Genomic DNA, 19451 nt, shown 5'->3' on the forward strand with positions numbered 1-19451 from the left:
CTACGCCACTGGCAGGGAATAACAGTTACAACGGAAGAAAGATTTAATTCACAAAAACAGGGCGGGTGAGCACTGGAGCTGAAAAGGACGAGGAAGAGATTGATTTTGCACTCATTTGATATTCCTTGCTGACCGCTGAATCAAACGGGATTTTTGCCTGCCATCCGATTTGTTGGCTTCTTGTCTCCATCGTCCTTTTTGGTCCCCACTCTTGGTCCTTCGTCCTGGCAAGCAGTGCAATAATTTCCCGTTAGCCGCTCACTAAATGCAAGCAAATTTTGTCATTTGGCCGGGACGTGAGCTGGTTGCCCAAGGACCTCTTCGCACAGGACCTCTCGCATTAGAGCGAGTTAGACGTTAGATGTTAGTCGGCACACTAAACTTTTCCAACCTGCAAACTCCAAGCAATTTCATTATGCTTACACCACTCAGACGCACAAGATTATACCAGTGTGTACACCTCTGAAGGTTTCGTCGACACTTGGAGAAAATTGCAAGACATCTTTTTAAATTCTATAACAGTTTTAAAGTGAAATTTTTTATAATTAAAAATAGGAAATTAATTTGGCAAGGTTTTTTATTAAAAATATCACAAATTAAACATAATATAAGACAAATTTTTTTAAAATACTCAAGATAGGATATATATAAAATGAACAAACATGAATGTTATGGATTAGATACTAGAAACTATATTTTTTCTAGTGTAAGATGCAGTAAGTGACAGAAGTTCCCTTTCGGTTTCAGCTTGAGTTTGAGTTTGAGGTCGCTCCTGGAGGAAGATCCCAGGCACGTAGGTCCCTCTGCTCCTTGAGCCACCCCCAACTCCCCCCACTACCATGCTGTCGTCGCTAAGTCCTTTATAATAAATAGTTGAGTCACTTAAGGGGATTAATGTTGAAATTAGTTTATGCCAATGAGATTAGGCATGACATGCCGAATGCCAAGTTCATCTGGGATGAAAACTGAATCTAGTCACAGATGCTGATGGAATTTTTCCTCCTATGAGCATACTCCCTATATTACGGATACACCGTACACTTTGGTAAAATAGCAAAGTATTTTGCCCCCATATCATCGTCTACTATCAGATTTCAGTTATCTCTCTGGGTTTAATCCAGTTCGTAAGTGCACAAAAAAATGTTTGCCAATAGGGTTGCCAAAAAATATCTAATGTTTTTTCCCGATTATCTATTTATAGATCATAAGTGACGTTATTGGTTTACTATCTCATTTCATAATAAAGTGAAAGTTGGAAAGCTGATGTGGTCTTTAATGTTTAAGTAACAATCTTTGCAATCATACAATGCTTATAATCTTTATAGATAGAACTCTTTTCGTATACTTGAGTTGCTAATTGATAAGCAACCCAGCTCTCTTTATGTTTTTATTTTCTCTCGCCCATGTATACATTCACACATTTTGCCGGTTTTATATGTATATCTCTCTCTATAATAATCGGGTTTATATAAATAAAGAGAGCGCGTTTTGTTTATTTCAGTGGCGTGTCGGCTCTTGACTGGCGAAGACCCTCTCTGAATTTTTGGAAGCTCCCCCCCTCTATTATAGAACCCTTGAGCCCCCACTCCTAAATTTAATCCCCGAAATTCCGACATGGTTTTCGTGGAGTTGCTGATATTCGTGGCCTTCATCGGTTTGCTGCTGTACAAATGGTCTGTCAATGGCTTCGGTTACTTCTTGAAAAGGGGCGTGGCACATGAGAAGCCCATTCCTCTGCTGGGTAATATTCCCTGGTCGGTGCTGATGGGCAATGATTCGTTTGTAAGGCACAGGTAAGTAAAAACTCCTAGAGCTCCACCAATTATAGGTATAACCCATACGCGTTTTGATCCCCAGCATTGAAATGCATTTACGGCTGAAGCGTCACAGGGTCTATGGAGTCTACCACCTGCGTGATCATCTGTACTATCTGGCCGATCCGGAACTCATTCGTCAGGTGGGCATCAAGAGTTTCGATACCTTTGCTAATCACCGCAAGGGTATCAGTGATGGACGCAATGACAAAAGCATTATTTCCAAGAGTTTGCTCAGTCTGCGAGATCGTCGCTGGAAACAGATGCGTAGCACTTTGACGCCCACCTTTACGAGTCTCAAGATCCGACAGATGTTCGAGCTGATCCACTATTGCAATGTGGAGGCAGTGGACTACCTGCAGCGCCAGCTGGATGAGGGCAGTTCGGAACTGGAACTGAAGGACTTCTTCACGCGCTACACCAATGACGTGATAGCCACGGCTGCCTTTGGCATCCAGGTGAACTCTTTCAAGGATCCCAACAACGAGTTCTTCACCTTTGGACAGCGCATTTCTGAGTTCAATTTCTGGGGCGGACTCAAAGTTATGCTGTACATTCTGATGCCCAAGTTAATGAAGGTAAGTGAAAGATATGGCAGATAATAACTACATTAAAAATATCACTAGGATCCAAATACAATAGTTTATTACACCCGTTACTCGTAGAGTAAAAGGGTATACTACATTCGTCGGAAAGTATGTAACAGGCAGAAGGAAGCGTTTCCGACCCCATAAAGTATATATATTCTTGATCAGGATCACTAGCCGAGTCGATCTAGCCATGTCCGTCTGTCCGTCTGTCCGTCTGTCCGTCTGTCTGTCTGTCCGGATGAACGCTGAGATCTTGGAAACTATGAGAGCTAGGCTATTGAGATTTGGCGAAAAGATTCCTGAGCTTCTTACGCAGCGCAAGTTTGTTTCAGTAGAGTGCCACGCCCACTCTAACGCCCACAAACCGCCCAAAACTGTGGCTTCTACAGTTTTGATGCTAGAGTAAAAATTTAAACTGAAATGTATTGTTCTCATCAATACCTATCGATTGACCCAAAAAAAAGTTTGCCACGCCCACTTTAACGCCCACAAACCGCCCACAAACTTCAAAAAATCGTAAATATGAACGCGGATATCTCGGAAACTATCAAAGATAGAGTATTGGGATTTCATATTTAGATTCCGTAGCCTTGTACGCAGCGCAAGTTTGTTATGCGAATATGCCACGCCCACTCTAACGCCCACAAACCGCCTAAGCCTGTGGCGCCCACAATTTTTATGCTAGATAAAAAATTTTAACTGAAATGTATTGGTCTCGTCAATACCTATCGATTGATCCAAAAAAAAAATTTGCCACGCCTACCCTAACGCCCACAATGCTTAAATCTGTCTTCTGCCGGTAGGTGGCTCATTTAAATCTCGCTTTTCTGCTTGCATATCTCCATTTCCCTTTGGTCCCTTTAGCTGAGTAACGGGTATCTGATAGTCGAGGTACTCGACTATAGCGTTTTTCCTTGTTTTTCATCTAAATGAGTTATTCTAATTGGTTCTGTTTCAAATTCGCAATGATTATTTTATTTTTTTGAGTTTTATTATCAGGATATTTCAGATTTTTCTTTTGAGAGATGTTTTCTAAAGCGATGAGACTTCATCAAATTAAACTTAATTTTTTTTTAGAGATATTTTCTTTGCTTGCAAATAATGTTTATTCCTCATAACTATAAAATACTAAACAAAAAGTAAAGATTACCTTCTGTATATTTTTTGGAATATCAATTATAATGGTTTCTTCTACTCGTAATACCCTACTCCTTACTTTCAGGCCCTGCGAGTCCCAGTGATGGACATGAACAACGTGGACTTCTTTAAGAAACTGGTTTTCGATGCTATGAAGTATCGCAAGGAGCAGAGCATTGTGCGACCCGATATGATCCACCTGCTGATGGAGGCCCAGCGACAATTCAAGACGGACCAAGAGGGTTCCAAGGAAAGTGGAGTCCAGGAGGAGCGAGCCGAGTTCAACGACGAGGACCTGCTGGCCCAGTGCCTTTTGTTCTTCTCGGCGGGATTCGAAACGGTGTCCACCTGCCTGAGCTTCACCAGCTACGAGTTGCTGATGAATCCCCAGGTGCAGGATAAGCTGTATGCGGAGATCATGGCCGTGAAAGAGGAGCTGGGCGATAAACCACTTGACTACGACACCCTGATGGGCATGAAGTACCTGGACTGCGTGGTCTCCGAGTCGCTAAGGAAGTGGCCACCGGCCTTTGTCCTGGACAGGATGTGCGCGACTGACTACCAGCTGAAGGACGAGGAGGGCCAGTTGGTGATTGAGCTGCGCAAGGACGACCTGGTTCACATTCCCATAATGGCGCTGCACCACGATCCTGATAACTTCCCGCAGCCCGGAGAATTCCGACCCGAGCGCTTCGACGAGGAGCACAAGCACGAGATCCGGCAATTCACCTACTTGCCCTTTGGTGTGGGTCAGCGCAGCTGCATTGGCAACCGCATGGCCCTCATGGAGGTCAAGTCCCTGATCTTTCAGTTGCTCCTGCGCTACCGCCTGAAGCCCACGGATCGCACTTCGCCGGACATGATGGCCAGCATAGCCGGCTTTCGACTGATGCCGCGGGAATTGTTCTGGTGCAAGCTGGAGTCCAGAGGAACCGCTTAATTAATAATGTGTCCCCATATGATAAATAAATAAAAATAAAGAAGAGAAGAAATGGAACAAAAACCTGGCAATTTATTTCATCTGGTCACCCTTGTGTTGACAAATTTGTCGCGGCCATGTTTCATTTTTCCTTCGCTTTGTTTTTCCCCGGGCTTTCTCCTCCCCCGTTTCCCATTTCCATTTTCCATTTTCCGGCTTTAAGGTCCATGTCACGGGCAGAGATTCCCAGTTAGGAGCAGGCGACAAGCCACGTCATAATACTGTCAGGACATGATGGCCTCGTCCAACCACCTAGGTTGTATGTGGTGCGGTTACACCGCATAAAACAACAGGAGTGGGTGGTGGTGGCACAAGCCACACATTCACCCACCCGCACAGCACCCCACGGAACCCACACACACACAGGACATTAAGGATTATTTATTGGGAGTTATTTTTCAGGCGGCATTAAAATTTTTCCCTACAATATGAATTATATTACACTGGTGTCATAAACTCGCTGTCGCAGAGCAGGGGAAATCCTCTTTTACTCCTCCTCCGATTTTCCACACCCCCCCCAATTGACTGCCAAAAAGTATGCAGCAAAGAAAAAGGCAGATAATTAACATCAATCTGTGCCACAAGGATTCCCTGCAAGGACCCTATCGACATTGATATTGATGGACACTGAGAAGGCAAAACTGGCAAACGGAAAAAATATTCTGTTTGTCTTTGGGTCATTGAAATAGAGGAATATGCCAGAAGTCCTGTGTTTTCTCTCTAGATTTGGCTCTTTTCAAATCCCTTAGGGATCTTTAAATATTGTTAAAGGTTACCTAAAATAAACATTGGGTATTTCGGTTTCTACTATAACATTAAGGTCCTTTTAAAAATAATTTTTTGGATTTTATAGATGCATAGGATGTTCATTTTACAACAGCCTTTCTTTTCCTTTCTCAAAGTAAGGCTCAAAATTTGATTCCATCTTTTTCAGTACCCAGTAATCCCAGCAATTTGGCTAACCTGCCTAGTTTTATCCACACATTTATGCCCATTTTTAATGTCAAATTTGTTACGTACACACAACTGGCAATCCTCATGGCCCATAAAAAAGATTAGTTTGAAGAACTTGGCCCAAAGTTTCGGCGCCTTTTGATGGCCATGGTGACCGTGGTCAAAACCGGAGCATAGCCTATGGTCATTAGGCCCTCGGCACCCTAGGGGCAATAAAAAAAGCAAAGGCAATTACCAGATATGGCCATGCAAACACACATAGTACAGTACACCCAAACCATCAGCCATTATTCGCACAATGTAACGCACGTAATTAGTTGCATATAACTGGGGGCCTCGAGCTTCGTAAAACTTTCAACGCTCTTCAAATTAGTTGAATGTTTTTTTATTGGCAGCCTTGTTGACGTCCTCGCTGCAACAATGTTGTTGGCCAGCCCAAGTTCCCCTGGCCATGCAAAACGCCAGACTCGTTTCTGGTTGGTCTGGCTGGATTGGGTCACATGTGGAGGAGCAAATAAGCCGGCGGCAATCCCAGAGCATATATGCCATATGGACGTGGATGTGTGTAGGTCTGCCACAATATTTGCTTAAAAATGAGGCAAAGGCAATGGCAAAGGCAATGGCAAAGGCAAAGGCGATGGCAAAGGGAAAGACAGTGGCAAAGTGGAATTAAAGCAAAAAGTTTGCGAGATGCTGGCGGGGATAACTAAGCAAACGCTTTGCGGTTCTGCCCGTTCGTTTTATGGCCAAAGTTTCCCAGTTTTCCCAGTTTTCCCAGTTTTCCGCCGCCGGCAGCTTCAAGTTTCGAGCATCTCCTTCGGTTTTTGTGGGCGGATTGGCTGCATCGCCTTGTCAACGCTGCGTATGCGTAATCTTCAAATGCCATCACTGCGTATGCGTAATCTGGCAAACGTCATAAACTGTGGCGACACCAGCAGAGCCATTTCCACAGTTCTGTTTTTTGTTTTGTTCACAGCAACCTTATCAATCAATTCACCCACACAAATGTGGCCTGGCCCACTACATGTGGGGCATAGGATACATATTTAGGACTCCGGAGCAGAGGTCATAAAGAAACTTTGGCGCCGCGACCGCCAGACGCCACCAGGAGCATTAAATTTTCTCCCAGCAGACGGAAAATAAGTAAAAATAGAAGAAAAAAAAACAAGGAAAAAAAACAGAGCAGAAAATATAATAAAAATGTGGGAAAGTATGGGAATAGAAGAATAGCAGCGATGACGACGATACGATGATAATGCCAAGAACAATAAGACGAGGCAGCAGCCAAAAGGAGAAGGCGAGTCGAGAATGCTGAGCATTAACAATTTGGCGCAATACAATGGCAAACTGTCGCACACGAATTTTCCCCCGCCTTCCTATCTTTTCCCACAGCTTTTCCCCCTTTTTCCAGCGCTTTTCCTACGCTTTTCTGCTCCTGCTCAGATGCGTTTTGCGATAAGCACGAAGCGATTGCGTTTGTTTGGCTGTGTGTCAAGTGTTTTTCCTCGTGTATGTGTACTTTATGGTGGAGTTTCCCAGACTTGGTGTTCAATCATCAAACCCTAAAAGCCGTGACAAATGGATAATTAAAAACGCCAAACGGTAATACGTACTATTGAAAAATTGTCTTTTTTGTGACACCATCCAATTTGTTTTTTTTAGGAAATCCCTTAGATCGATTATTATCTTAAATCTATTAAATTCAATGAGCAGCTTGTATAGCTTGTATATAAATACGAACCACCAGCTTTTCCCCCCACTTTTCCAGACCCTCTGCTCTGGGAAAACGTTGTTAACGTCTCTTGAATTCGGTGTAAGCAAGTTTTCCCCATAAGGAAAACAAGAAGGAAAAGCATAATTTGGAGAGTGCTTCAAGGGAAAGTTTCTTGTGTCGTTGGCAAGTTTTTGAAGACCTCCTCCAGAAGCCACACACACATACATACAGAGGAGAGAGAAAGGCGAGGGAAAATAAACATAATTTTATTTTCGGTTTTTATTTAATGCTCCTCCGCATTACAGCAATTCCTGCAACATTTTTGTTTATGCGATGGCAAATCGAGTTGGTCCTCTCCCGTTGGCTCTGCCACATCCTGACATTATATATACATGGCATGGGGCTAGCACACCCAGTTCAAAATTATTGTCTAATGCACATTCGGCTGGCCAAGCGTGAATTTGCATGGCTGGCATTGTCATAACTGAGCTGGTGCACATAAATCGCTTTGGTCCATATTTGTGTGACATTTTTCGGTTTGGTTGAGGATGGGTTCTCCTCCCTCGCACAGTAACCAAGTGAGGATGTGGCATGTGGTAGCTGGCAGGAAGCAGGAAGCCGTAGGTAGAAACTTTTAATATTTCTGCGCTGCCAGCTGTTGCCATTCCGCCCGAGGACCCCTTTGCCCATCCCCATCCCCATCCCCTTGCCACATGCCACATGCCACATGCAGTGCTGCCAGTTGCATCCGGACTGGGTATCCTGGATTCTGGATACTCGATTCCGACCGTGGATGCAACCCAAACAAATAGTAGGCCAAAAGAATGGCGGCCTCTTATTTATGCCCACGCTGTGAAATTTAATTAGCTGCCCTCGACAATTGTAAATATCCAGTTTCCAGGGGGAGAAGGTGAAAGCGGAAGGAAACGGCTTGGAATGCGGCAACTTGGCTGAGTTGAGCGGAATGCGAGTGCCAGTAGAACATCCGCTTTCGAGCTAAAAACAACAAAGAATTCTATAATAGAGTGCCTCAACTATCATATACTGCAAAATAAATATATACACCTTCGAGTAGAGGCTAAGAAACATAGATGCTTATATCTTTATATACTTAACATTTGTACATCTTACACTTTTTACTTTTATCTACTGCTGGATATGGGCACAAGATCATTATTTATTAACTAATGATCCGACTCTAAGAATAATATAAGACTTGTTATAAACTTTAATCTTTGAAAACCTGGGTGCCAAATTATGATAGTACTACTACTAAAATTATGATTAGTATTGATATTTATAGAAAAAACAAAATCGCATTCACACTTCTACATAATCTTTAAAAGTGTAGTCGTTGAAGTAGCCGTGGCACATAGCTGTAATAATTTAGGGTCGGAAACGCTTCCTTCTACCTGTTACATACTTTCCAACAAATACAGTATACCCTTTTACTTTACGAGGAAGGGTAAATTTAAGCTAAAATATATTTTGGCAATCAAAAGACTCTTCCTAATCCATAAAAAAATCTAAATAATGTTATAGCATTCATGTTTGTCGCTTTCCACAAGCAATAAATATCGGTTATTTATAAAATTTCTGCCACGCTTATTTTTGGTTTTTTTTTTTAGATATATATGAATATGTATTTCCTGGCTAATTCGGTCATTACCGTTTGAATAACATCTCTTCAAATAAATTCTGCAGTACCTCAGAAAACGTCCACCAGAATATAAAATCAGTGGATCAACATGGATCGTGTTTAGTGGTTGTGGTTTCTCAGTATGAACAAGATGTCAGTATATTTTTTGTTCGGTGCTATAGCTCTCTTCGGATTTCTGGATAGTACGCAGTCAGTGTGTGTGCTAAAAGATGCCCCAAATCAGTGCGGGTCTTTCTGCCTCGCAGCATTAAGACCGATTATGGATCACAATGTCAAGACTCGCGTTGCACTTAACCAAACACTGGAACGACTGAACAGAATAGAAGCCCAGATAGAAAGCCATTTGGGAAGCAAATCCCATGGCTCTTTAAGTGAAAAACTTGATAAGCTGGAAAACAAATTGCAAGCGGCACAGACAAATATGGAAAGCAAATTGAGCACAGTTTTGTTAAATATGGAAAGAAAATTGCAGACGGTACAAGACAACGCCGAGAGCCAACGCGTGAACCTTCAGGGAACGCTATCAAAGATTATGTTAAAAAAAGATTTTTCGAGGTATGAGCTAATCGGCACAAGGTTGCTTTATATCGAAAAATTAATACTTCTGAGTTATAATGATGCTGAAAATGCCTGTCGTGAGATGGACGGTCATCTCGCGACCTTTCACAATGAACAAGAGATGTCTGATATTAAGGGCAAGCTCCAAAAGGATTACTTCTACTGGCTGAGCATCAACGATCTGGCGAAAAGGGGCAAATCTTTGGCTTCCGGCAAAAAACAAATATTTATCGAATTGCGCCCTTACCAAGCCAGCACCGAACTTGACAATGAGAGCTGCGTGGGACTCTATGATTACAAAATGCACTATTTATCGTGTTCATCGCCTGTCTTATTTATTTGTCAGGCTAATTAAATTTAATTTTTATATTTTATAGTTTTATTTATGTGCAAATGTTAAAATAAAATTATTTTTGGAATATATATATTTAATCTTTATTATTTTATTTTGGTTTTTAATGTATGTACGTATATGAGGATAATTACATACCATTTCATAAGAAAATAGTTATTTCGGAGAGTATTTGTATCTTCGACATTATAAACTCGCTTTTATCCAGTTTTATTTCCTCATTTCCACTTTCTTTGCGGCCTGCAGCTGCCACTTAAGTGGAGGTGGGTGGGAACATTTTGTGGAATGCAGAAAATATGCCAAGTGTGGAGCCCTCTTCCCGGGATATCAGTGAGAATATAGGTCATTTGATAGGTATTGACTAGAGCAATACATTTTAGTTAAAATGTTTATTCTAACATCAAAACTGTAGGAGTGACAGCTTATTGCGGGTTATAGGCGTTAGAGCGGGCGTGTCGCATTATCATAACAAACTGGCGCTGCGTGAGAAGCTAAGACATCACAGTGTTCAAACGGAAAGACGGACATGGCTAAATCGACTCGGCTAGTGATCAACAATATATATACTTTATGGGGCTGGAAACGCTTCCTTCTACCTCTTACATACTTTCCGACCAGTACAATATAACCTTTTAATCTACGTTTAACTGGTATATCATTGCCAACTGGCAAAGTCGTCTTGACTTGATTCTATTTGTTTTCCTATAACCGCACACACTCGTACTCTGAGCAAAAATAATTTTCGGTATAAAAAACTACTGTTATAGCATCACCAATCATTAAATTATGTTTTGATTTAATTGTTTTGTGATTTAATTGATTTAATCAACTATCGTGCGAACAACTTCTTGATTTGCAGAATAATGCAAGATAAAAGTGCAGTAAGTATCAATATGTTAATTTTTAATTTATATTGTGTTTAATATATTAAATTATCAAATAAATAAATTATACAGAAAGCGATAAAAATATGTTTTGTTCCCTTTTAAGTATGAATAGTATTCCTTGAAAACTAACTGCTAAAGTTGTAAGAATATTTTAGATTTCTTCTGTGACTAGATGTGTGATGAGACATTAACATGTTTTTTAAAACTAACCAAAACCTGCATAAAAGATCTTATATATTTTGAAGTTTTATTATATCAACACGGTAATATGTTCTATTAAGAAAAATAATTTTTAACAAGTATTTAAAATGTTTTCTATCAATTGTCATAATGGAAAGTGTGATCTTATTGTTTTTTATTCCCCGACTACTTTCTTTGCTACTTTCTCAGCATTCCCCGATACCCAACCTTAATGAGCTGACCCGGCAGGTGTGGAATGCCGAAAGCTGATGCAGGATTGCGAGGGGAAGGGTGTGAGGGTGGGTGGTGACCTGTGGGCGGTGGCCAGTGGGTGGTGGCTGGGACTGACAGGTGGTGGCATAGGCTTAACTTACTTTTTAGGAAATCCGCCAGTGTCGTGAAGTCGTTTATTTCAACTGCGTTTCAGACGTAAATGAAGTTGGCTTTTTGGACCGCCCGCTGGCGGTGTCTGTTACCCTCACTCGCTCTTCAACGCGGCTTAATTCTTTTCTTTTTCTTGTCTTTGGCCTCGGGCTGTGCTTTCACTTCTCTCACCTGCCGCTTTTACCTGGTGTCCTGCAGCAGGAAGATACGCGTTGAAATTAAAAGAAAAGCAAAGGAATCTGCCCAGCTCGGGTTTTTTTCGGCGGAATTCCTTTGTTGTCCTGCGAGAAGGGGTAATGCCCTGAAGATTATCCATTCGAGATAGCCCACTGCAGGTTGTGCTAGTCAAATCTCAATTTCTGGGTCTAACTCGGGGCAGTCACTACCGCGATTTATAATAAGTACGCATAATGACTCCAGACCCGGGTGCTCTTAATCTCCGAAAACGGGCCTTAACGCACAGACAGATAATGTGGCTAACTGACATGGCCATATTAAATCTAATATCTGCTTAGATGGTAAATAAGAAGCGCAGAAGGAGCTTGGGGAGCACTTAATAGTTGCCTGGCGTATCCATTAAGTAAACATGACTCGCTAAGCCCGCTGGCTGCGAACATGTGGATATGGATGTGGCTGAGGATCTGGTTGGGTGGCGATTCGACCACGCTGTCAATGTACATTAGGATTGTTTTGCTTCTCAGCTTGAGATATCAAAAAAAAGTAACCAAAAGACTGAAAGGAAGTGAAAAAAATGGGAGCAAAGGGCGAAAACAAGAGCAAAGACTTTTGTGTTGTCCCATATAAACGCTGAATATTTAATAAATTTCAGGGCGGTGAGAAAAAGACGTGTGAGTTCGCCGAGATACGAAACATAAAATCAACTTAAGCATCGGCACACGGGAATATTGCCTTTGCTCATTCGCTGATGATAACAACAGCCAGACCTCGGGGCCCAAAATGCTTTTGATATTTTATTCATGCCCCGCCAACGCGGCCTGCGCTGTCAATTGGTATTAGGCATTGGGCATTAGGCCTTAGGTATTGGGCATTAGGACATTATAATTTATTGACGAGCGGACCTTGGAAAGCGGTTGGTAATTCGCACGGCCAAAGCCAGAACGGCAAGCGCACAATTAACGGCCCTCTCGAGTTAACCAGTGCTCCTCAGCTCATTTCACACACACACAACAACTGCCGATGGCTCGCACCGCACACACGACGTATACGCAATGTTCGCATCGATATCGCTCATCCGCCAGCGCGTCCACTCGCCTCGACGCACCAATTTCAACTGGCGAACGGTGCGTCTCCGGATGCTGGTGGCACCGATTTGGGCTCGAATGGGGATTCAGTTTCGGATTCGGACTCGGACTTTCGGAGTGGCATGCAACTCGTGGCACTGGGCCACTGGCACAAGGACCCAGGACGCAGGCGCCGGGAGAGAACCGCATCCTTTGGCTGCCTTTGACTGCCTGGGACTGCCTTTGGCCCCACAGACGGCGTGCAAATGGCCCACAATTAATATGCACAGGCGTCGCCAGCCATTGATAGATTGTCGTAATGAAATGCAAATTACTTGTCAATAATTGCCCCACAACTGGCCATAGAAAGCTGGAGCCTAAGCGATTAATAGGCCAGCAAAGGATTGTGTATGCCTATAAGTTACTTGGCTATAACTTTCTCATTATTCATATATATATGGTCTAATTTCTATACATTTTTGAAACTAAAAAAATAATATTTCAAGTATATTTCGAAGACGTACTCAACTTTATTTCCTTCAAATTACAGCTCATCTTTAATCCATATTCAATGTGGAACTGAATCGGATGTTTGTAAATTTAATACATTCCCCAAATGTTCAGATCCCCCATTAATTAATTCATAAGCAGACAGAAATGGCTCTTCTCCTCGGCCATTTTGTGTACAATTATTGCCAGTCAGATATCGAAATTAATAATTTGCACCATACTGGTGTCCAGGCGAAGAAAAAATATTTATTTATGCGAATTCCATTCGGAGGGCTCGTAAATCTCTCGTCACCCTCGCAAGTGAAGCTGTTGGTCCGAGTATTTATGGCGGCGACTATTACATACTTTATTATTATTATTATAAATGCCGCGCACAATAGAGTGAAGCCAGTTGGCCAGGGGTATAAATTCTGATCAGCCCTCAAGTGAAGCATTTCGTAAAGTGGCACATTGACAGAATTTAATTCAATTGGGCTTAACAAGGAGGGGAGAAATAAATTAATAATTTTAATGAGTATTTTCTCAGGAAAAGTAGTTGAATGTTAAGATGATTATGCGTGATATATTTTTCTAATACAGATAGGTGTTCTTCGGTGAATGTTAGTCCCAATATGGAGTTGTATATCTTTATGAACTCCCTATTAAATTGCCTATAAATTTGCATCAAAGTTAGAAAATTTGTATTTATTACAATTATTTCTAAAATATATTGACGTAACCCTTTAAGAAAATGCGAAAATTGTTCAAAAACTGTATTTTTCAGAATGGTCCAGTAAGTAATTTGGATTGTTGGCTCTACAAACCAGTCGTTCTTTAAGTTCTTAGTCCATTTTAATGAAAACCCTTTTTTTTACAGAAATAAGCTAAATAAAACATGATTTTGTCCAAATGAAATGCTTTAAAAATACACCGATGAACTCTTTGTAAAAATGACAATTAATTTCAATAAAACTGGAACGTGACTCCAATTTTTTTGCACACCCCTGACTAGTTTGCCACAATGCCCATTGTCACAGTATGGATTTCTCGATTGCTGCCGCATTCTTGGTCCGATCATTCCATGCAAATTGTAATTTTCCGGTCTCGGATTGACGAGCTATCTAATGATCCATCTTATAGTCAACAATGTTTCTTAAAAGAGTGCGGTTCGTCTGCGTGGTGATCCTCTTCCTGGCGCCATTCCCCGCCAACACCTGGGACTATTGCCAGGAGCACTGGTGTCCAAAATCCAACAATCATATAGCCTGCAACAATAATGGGGTAAGTTAACTGATTGCCACAGTTTAAGATATTACAATAAATTATATCACCGGAAAAATATCCAATATGGGTTAGAAGTTTACGACGCAGTAGTGAAAACATACTCGCCCTCTCTCAGCCTCAATTTAAAATTGTTAAATACTTTAATTGTTTTTACTTATGATTTTAGCAAGGATTTTACATAAGTGTTAAAGGTTAAAAAAAATGTAACGTCTAAGAACAATGAAAAGATGATACCACTTACTTATTTTGTACGGCATATGGAAATGCGTGAAAAACTTCTTTAAATTATTATTTTAAAACATATTTATAATAAAAGCTTAAAGTTCTATTTAAAAATAGTAACTGATGATAAATATCTTGATCCTTGGGAGATACGAGTATATTCAGGACTCTACAATGTATTCTCTCTGTATTCAACTCTCTATTTTTACCCCAGACTTTTGGACCCGAGTGCGGCAGTGAGGCCAGGTTAATACCGCTGAGCAGTCAGCAGCGCACGTTTATTGTCAACCAGGTGAACTTCTACCGCAACCAGGTGGCCTCGGGCGGATTCTCCGGCTTCGCAGCCGCCCACCGAATGGCCAGTGTGCGCTGGGATCCCGAGCTGGCCCAGCTGGCGGATATGGCGGCCAGGAGGTGCAGCCTTTCCGGCGACGAGTGCCGCAACACCAGGCGATTCAAGCAAGTGGGTCAACTGACTGGCCACGTGATCTTCAGCGCGGGAAAGCACAGCGATGTGGAGCTGCTGGGCCACAAGATCTCCAACTGGTTTGGCCAGTATAAGCGGGCCACCAAGGAGCTGGGCGTAGCGGATCCAGCCAGTGACATCACCAGTTTCCGGCAGCTGATCCAGGAGAGGGCCACCCACCTGGGATGCGGAGTCCTCCGGCAACGAAGCCACAAGCGGTGGCACCAACAGTTCATCGTCTGCAACTTTGCCCGCGAGAATGTGGATGTGGAACCGGCCTACGAGGTGGGTTCTCTTCCGGCCTCGGGATGTCGGTCGGGACGCAATCCCCGCTATCCCAATCTCTGTGCCCTCCAAGAGCACTACGATGTGAATGCCGTTGACAGGTTCCACCGAAAGCAACCCATAAGGTTCAGGATTAAGTACAGCGCACCCAAGGCATCAAAAGCAGTTCCTGGCCTGGCCTTTCATCCCAACTTCCATATGGGTCCTCTTAAAATATAAATAAGGAGATGAGGGAAGTTCTTACCTTTAATCATATATTCCCTCTTGTATTTTCATTTATATACAATACCATTGTAATTTCTATTATATTAAAACGTAATACCTAACTCTTTGTTTTTTTAACTACCAAAAATGCTTTGCCACTTTTCTACTTTTCATTCAACCACAAAAAGTTTGAGGATTATAATTGTACCTATTTAAATCGGATTTTCGGTTATGATACCTCTAAAAGTGGTTCCGTTTTTGTTCTACTAATTGGTTGTTCAACTTTAGATTGATGTTTTTAGCTGCGCGGTATAAATATTTATTTAAAATACATATGCTGAATATTAATGGACTTTCGTTTTAGTGTTGTGTGTGTGTTTTTTTATTGTCTACTAATGGGCTGTAAGGCTTTGGATTATTTATGTTAGTTACAACAACTTAGGTGGTATTTTTTTCTAAGTGACTTCTAGAGGGGATTCTCCTGGCGATTGGGCTCGATGGTGACGCGGGCGTAGGGCGAACCGGCGCCCACCTTGCGGCGCATGGTGACCCCTCGATGTGGCCTCAGTCCCATGACTATCAGGTAGATGCCCACGGCACTGAGGGCGATGAGGGAGAGCACCACCAGGCCGTAGGCCCATCTCGGCCAGGTGTCGCAGCTGAAGGCGTCTCCTCGGGCGGATGTGACCAGCATGCCACGGATCCGGTTTGGCTTGTAGCACCTTCCGTTGGTCTGGTAGGGCAGCTGCTTCAGCCACACCAGCTCGCAGTCACACTGCAGCGGGAGACCATTGAGATCCAGTTCGGTAAGCTGGTTAAAAAGTGGCGCCAGCGTGGAATTAAAGGAGCGCAGCATAGTGCCACGAAAGCTCAGGGATCGCAGGGCTTTCTTTTTAATGGAGACTGGAGAGATGACTCCAAAGGCCTGGGCATCGAAGTGAGTCAATTGTCGACTGTTCTGGAAGCTCAGTGTCTCGAGAAGATCCACGGGGGCCAGGGCCTGGGCCACCACGCTCTGCAGCAGGGACATATCCTCGACGAACAGCTGGCGCACCTGGGTAAGATTGGCCGTGTCCTGGGGGCGAAGCTCCTCCAGCAGATTGTCGCTGATGTCCAGGCGGAGCAGGGATTCCGGCAGTTGACTGGGAATTCGCTTCAGCTGATTCCTCCTCAGAGAAAGTTCCTTTAGGGGAGCACTCACGGGCAGGTGGAGCTCAGTCAAGCTGCAGGCATCCAACCTCAAAGTGGCCAGTTTCCAGTTCACGCCCAGTTCGGTATACAGATCTCCGCCAGATTCGTTGAAACGGCGATTCCAGGAAATATCCAGACTGCCCAGAACGAGGAGCGGGGCAAACAGCTGGCTGGGCAGGGAGTGCAAATTGTTGTGGGCCAAGTCGAGCACTTGAAGATGGGGCAACCCCTCGAAGGAGTTAGCCTCCAGTTGGGCAATGCTGTTCCAGCCCAGATAGAGCTCCTTCAAACTGGTCAACTGCTTAAAGTTGCCAGCTATCACCTTCGATATGTTATTATGCCTCAGATTCAACTGATGCAGACTGTCGCTGGCAAAGATCGGCACCGAATCCAGGCCATTCCAGGAGAGGTCCAGGGAGTCGATATACAGGGGTAGCACCAGGGAGAGATCCTTGACTTTGTAGTCCTTGTAGCTGCAATCGATGCGCAGGGCACGCATTCCCCAGGGTGAAGCACTCACATTGCTGCACTCGCAGGAGCGCCGAGAGTTCTTGGAGCTCTCCGGATAACAAAAGCGGTCCGTCTCCTCCTCGCCATCGATAATCTCTGCCCGACTAAAGTGGATGGCCAGCAGGAGCAGCAGGGCAAAGGTCAGAGCTCTCATAACTTTCAAACTCGCCATGGTAAAGGTTCTCAGTGCACTGAATGGATTGTCGAGTTCCCTATCTTATCGAATAGCGGAAAAGCTTCCACACTCACACACATTCTGAGTCGATTTTTCCAATAAATTTATCTTGCACTGGTCGGGTTAGTCATTGAAATCCATTTGGGCAACGGCGATGTGGTAAACAAAAAGTGCCAAGAGAAGCGAAAGCCCCGGGGCATTTGAATTGCTGATAAGATAGCACACGGCAGAGCTTTACCTCGCTCTCTCTATAAAGATATGGCTCCCCAACCACTCCTTATCGCCTTTGCAGCTTTTCCTTATCTCCCCATATCTTTTTCATTAATCATTCCCCAGTCTCCGGCCGGCGGGTTAAGTCGTTGGCATGGATTCGGCATATTGATGGATCTATAAAGCCCCAATTTCACACTCCGAGTAAGCGAGACTTTCTCGTCTCGTTTCAAAAGTCATGTATAATCCTATGTGGATGGGGGTCTTATCTAGCTCATTGCATCCAAAAGTCGGGACTTAAGTTGAAATTGTAATTACGCTTAATGCTTTTGGCTGGGGATTTATGCTGATTGCTGGATATGTCGAGAGGATGTACTCCGACTCCAAGGATTACATTTGCGGTTCCCAAGTCGACTAATTGCTGAGCTGGCAAAGGTAGATGTATTATGTAGGTGGAGTGTATTTCTCTTAAAGACTGAGGTTTGAAATTAAATTTAAATTCTTTACAAAATTACTCCGACTTTAAAATCACTTAAAGTTCGCTATCCTTCGGTTTTAAAATATAATGTTGCCTACTTTTAGGCACATATTTGAAAACTAGCCAGTTAAAGTAAATCTTTAAACTCTAACTCCAAAGGTGTCTAAAAGTAGACTTTAAAACAAAGACCACCATCTTTTGGATTCCAAATAAAATGTTGAATACTTTTGGACACCTATGTAGGTAATTTCTAAACAAGGTAATTCAAGTAAGAAGAGTTAGAGTATAACTACTAAAAAGCAAAAAAAATATCTGCTAGTTAAATTTCTTATACATTTTTAGGTTCGTAGGGAAGGGTGTATGGAATATATTTTTTTAGAAATCACTTCTAAGGGTGTCTAGAATAATGCCTCGAAAAAAATGTCATTTTTGTAGCATACTTCCAGACACCTTTAAAAGATAACCCAAGTAAAGAACTAAATTCCCCAAGAAAGAAAAGTACCTACAAGTCGAGTTTCTTTTTTTTCTTACTCCCTAACGAACTTTATGCCCTCTTTTCATTTGCAATTGCTGTGACTACTCCAGCAGTTCCCATTTTCCATTTGCCAGTGCCTTCGGGTGATAGAACTCTTCTTTGTGTCAATGGAAAATTGATGAGGCTTACATAAGTGCACGGGCGCCCACCCAGAGTCCCCCACTTTGGCATAGGCATTTGCATAAATTAAGGACTTCCAAAAACTCCTCCCTTCCAGCTCTTTTCCTTCTTGACTTTTCCACAATGGGGCTGTGGGGTCTCTGGGTGTTTTGGGGGAAAGCCAACACATGTAAAGCATTTAATGAGCTGTGTGTGCTTAAATTTATTGAAAATGCCAGGCACATGCTGCTGCTCAAGTCATTATTACAAGTAAAAATGTATTTTTAACTAAAAACCCATTAATTAGGTGGAAAAGTGTGTGTGTGTGTGTAATAATTACGGCATTACGAGCAATTTAATTAAAGCCCAATTTTCGCACATCTGCAATAATGGAATTGTTAATTAATAGGCCGAATCAGAAACGACCATCAATTGGGGCAGCTGTCGCGTTTCTAACCTCCTGTTTGTTGGTCAGAAATCGCGAAATAAAATCCCCAGCAAACGTGCCAAAAATGGATATCGCCAGCGAGGTCCTGAAACTCGCTGTCTGAATATTTATGAAAATTTTAATATTAAATTGTTTTCTGATGTCGATGCTGTCGAAAGGGCGAAAAGCGATGGAAACTAAAGCTGGCAATCAATGGCAGAAATGCAATTTCCCCCTGGACAAAAACAGAATGTGCAATCATTAAAAGCGCTTGATTATCCGCAGGCAGGCGGCATTGTCCCTCGTCATCCGGCAAATGGCCATAATGATGGCCCCAGAAGAGTCTATATGGTGTGTATATATATATATGGACTATATATGTAGGCTGCCCTGGGTGCCGACGACAGTTTATGGCGTCCTAATTGA

General features: G+C 42.7%; 4 protein-coding genes across 7 annotated transcripts in view; 2 read left to right on the forward strand and 2 right to left on the reverse strand.

The window, feature by feature from the left end:
* LOC119552013 (putative lysozyme-like protein) overlaps nt 1-12485 on the reverse strand; it is a 34235-nt gene extending 21750 nt beyond the window's left edge. For 2 of the 4 annotated variants that reach the window (XM_037861747.1, XM_037861744.1), the window contains exons 1-2: nt 12289-12479; nt 11200-11401 (exon numbers count right to left, since the gene is read on the reverse strand). The gene's annotated coding sequence lies outside the window, so the exon portion shown is untranslated. Of the gene's footprint in view, nt 1-11199; nt 11402-12288 lie in introns of all 4 variants that reach the window. The other 2 variants (XM_037861745.1, XM_037861746.1) reach the window with 2 other exon arrangements.
* Nucleotides 1523-4492, forward strand: LOC119552009 (cytochrome P450 9c1). The gene is made up of 3 exons (XM_037861739.1): nt 1523-1793; nt 1858-2392; nt 3627-4492. Exons 1-3 carry the CDS (start codon nt 1615-1617, stop codon nt 4479-4481), a joined length of 1569 nt encoding a protein of 522 aa, XP_037717667.1. The 5' UTR covers nt 1523-1614; the 3' UTR covers nt 4482-4492.
* A 1600-nt stretch (nt 12486-14085) lies between the features above and the next one.
* On the forward strand, nt 14086-15522 carry LOC119550849 (antigen 5 like allergen Cul n 1). The gene is made up of 2 exons (XM_037859817.1): nt 14086-14220; nt 14660-15522. The coding sequence occupies exons 1-2, from the start codon at nt 14086-14088 to the stop codon at nt 15413-15415; spliced, it is 891 nt and encodes a 296-aa protein (XP_037715745.1). The 3' UTR covers nt 15416-15522.
* Nucleotides 15523-15758: 236 nt separating this feature from the next.
* On the reverse strand, nt 15759-17367 carry LOC119550267 (phospholipase A2 inhibitor). The gene has a single exon (XM_037858845.1). It carries the CDS (start codon nt 17271-17273, stop codon nt 15867-15869), a length of 1407 nt encoding a protein of 468 aa, XP_037714773.1. The 5' UTR covers nt 17274-17367; the 3' UTR covers nt 15759-15866.
* Between the last annotated feature and the right edge of the window lie 2084 nt (nt 17368-19451).

The sequence above is a fragment of the Drosophila subpulchrella genome, chromosome 2R (genome assembly GCF_014743375.2).
Source record: "Drosophila subpulchrella strain 33 F10 #4 breed RU33 chromosome 2R, RU_Dsub_v1.1 Primary Assembly, whole genome shotgun sequence".
Lineage (NCBI taxonomy): Eukaryota > Metazoa > Arthropoda > Insecta > Diptera > Drosophilidae > Drosophila > Drosophila subpulchrella.

Coding starts and splice junctions, on each gene's coding strand:
- LOC119552009 (XM_037861739.1), top strand. CDS start 1,615: ATGGTTTTCGTGGAGTTGCTGATATTCGTGGCCTTCATCGGTTTGCTG. Junction 1,794..1,857: donor GATTCGTTTGTAAGGCACAG/GTAAGTAAAAAC, acceptor TTTGATCCCCAG/CATTGAAATGCATTTACGGC. Junction 2,393..3,626: donor TGATGCCCAAGTTAATGAAG/GTAAGTGAAAGA, acceptor CCTTACTTTCAG/GCCCTGCGAGTCCCAGTGAT.
- LOC119550849 (XM_037859817.1), top strand. CDS start 14,086: ATGTTTCTTAAAAGAGTGCGGTTCGTCTGCGTGGTGATCCTCTTCCTG. Junction 14,221..14,659: donor TAGCCTGCAACAATAATGGG/GTAAGTTAACTG, acceptor TTTTTACCCCAG/ACTTTTGGACCCGAGTGCGG.
- LOC119550267 (XM_037858845.1), bottom strand. CDS start 17,273: ATGGCGAGTTTGAAAGTTATGAGAGCTCTGACCTTTGCCCTGCTGCTC.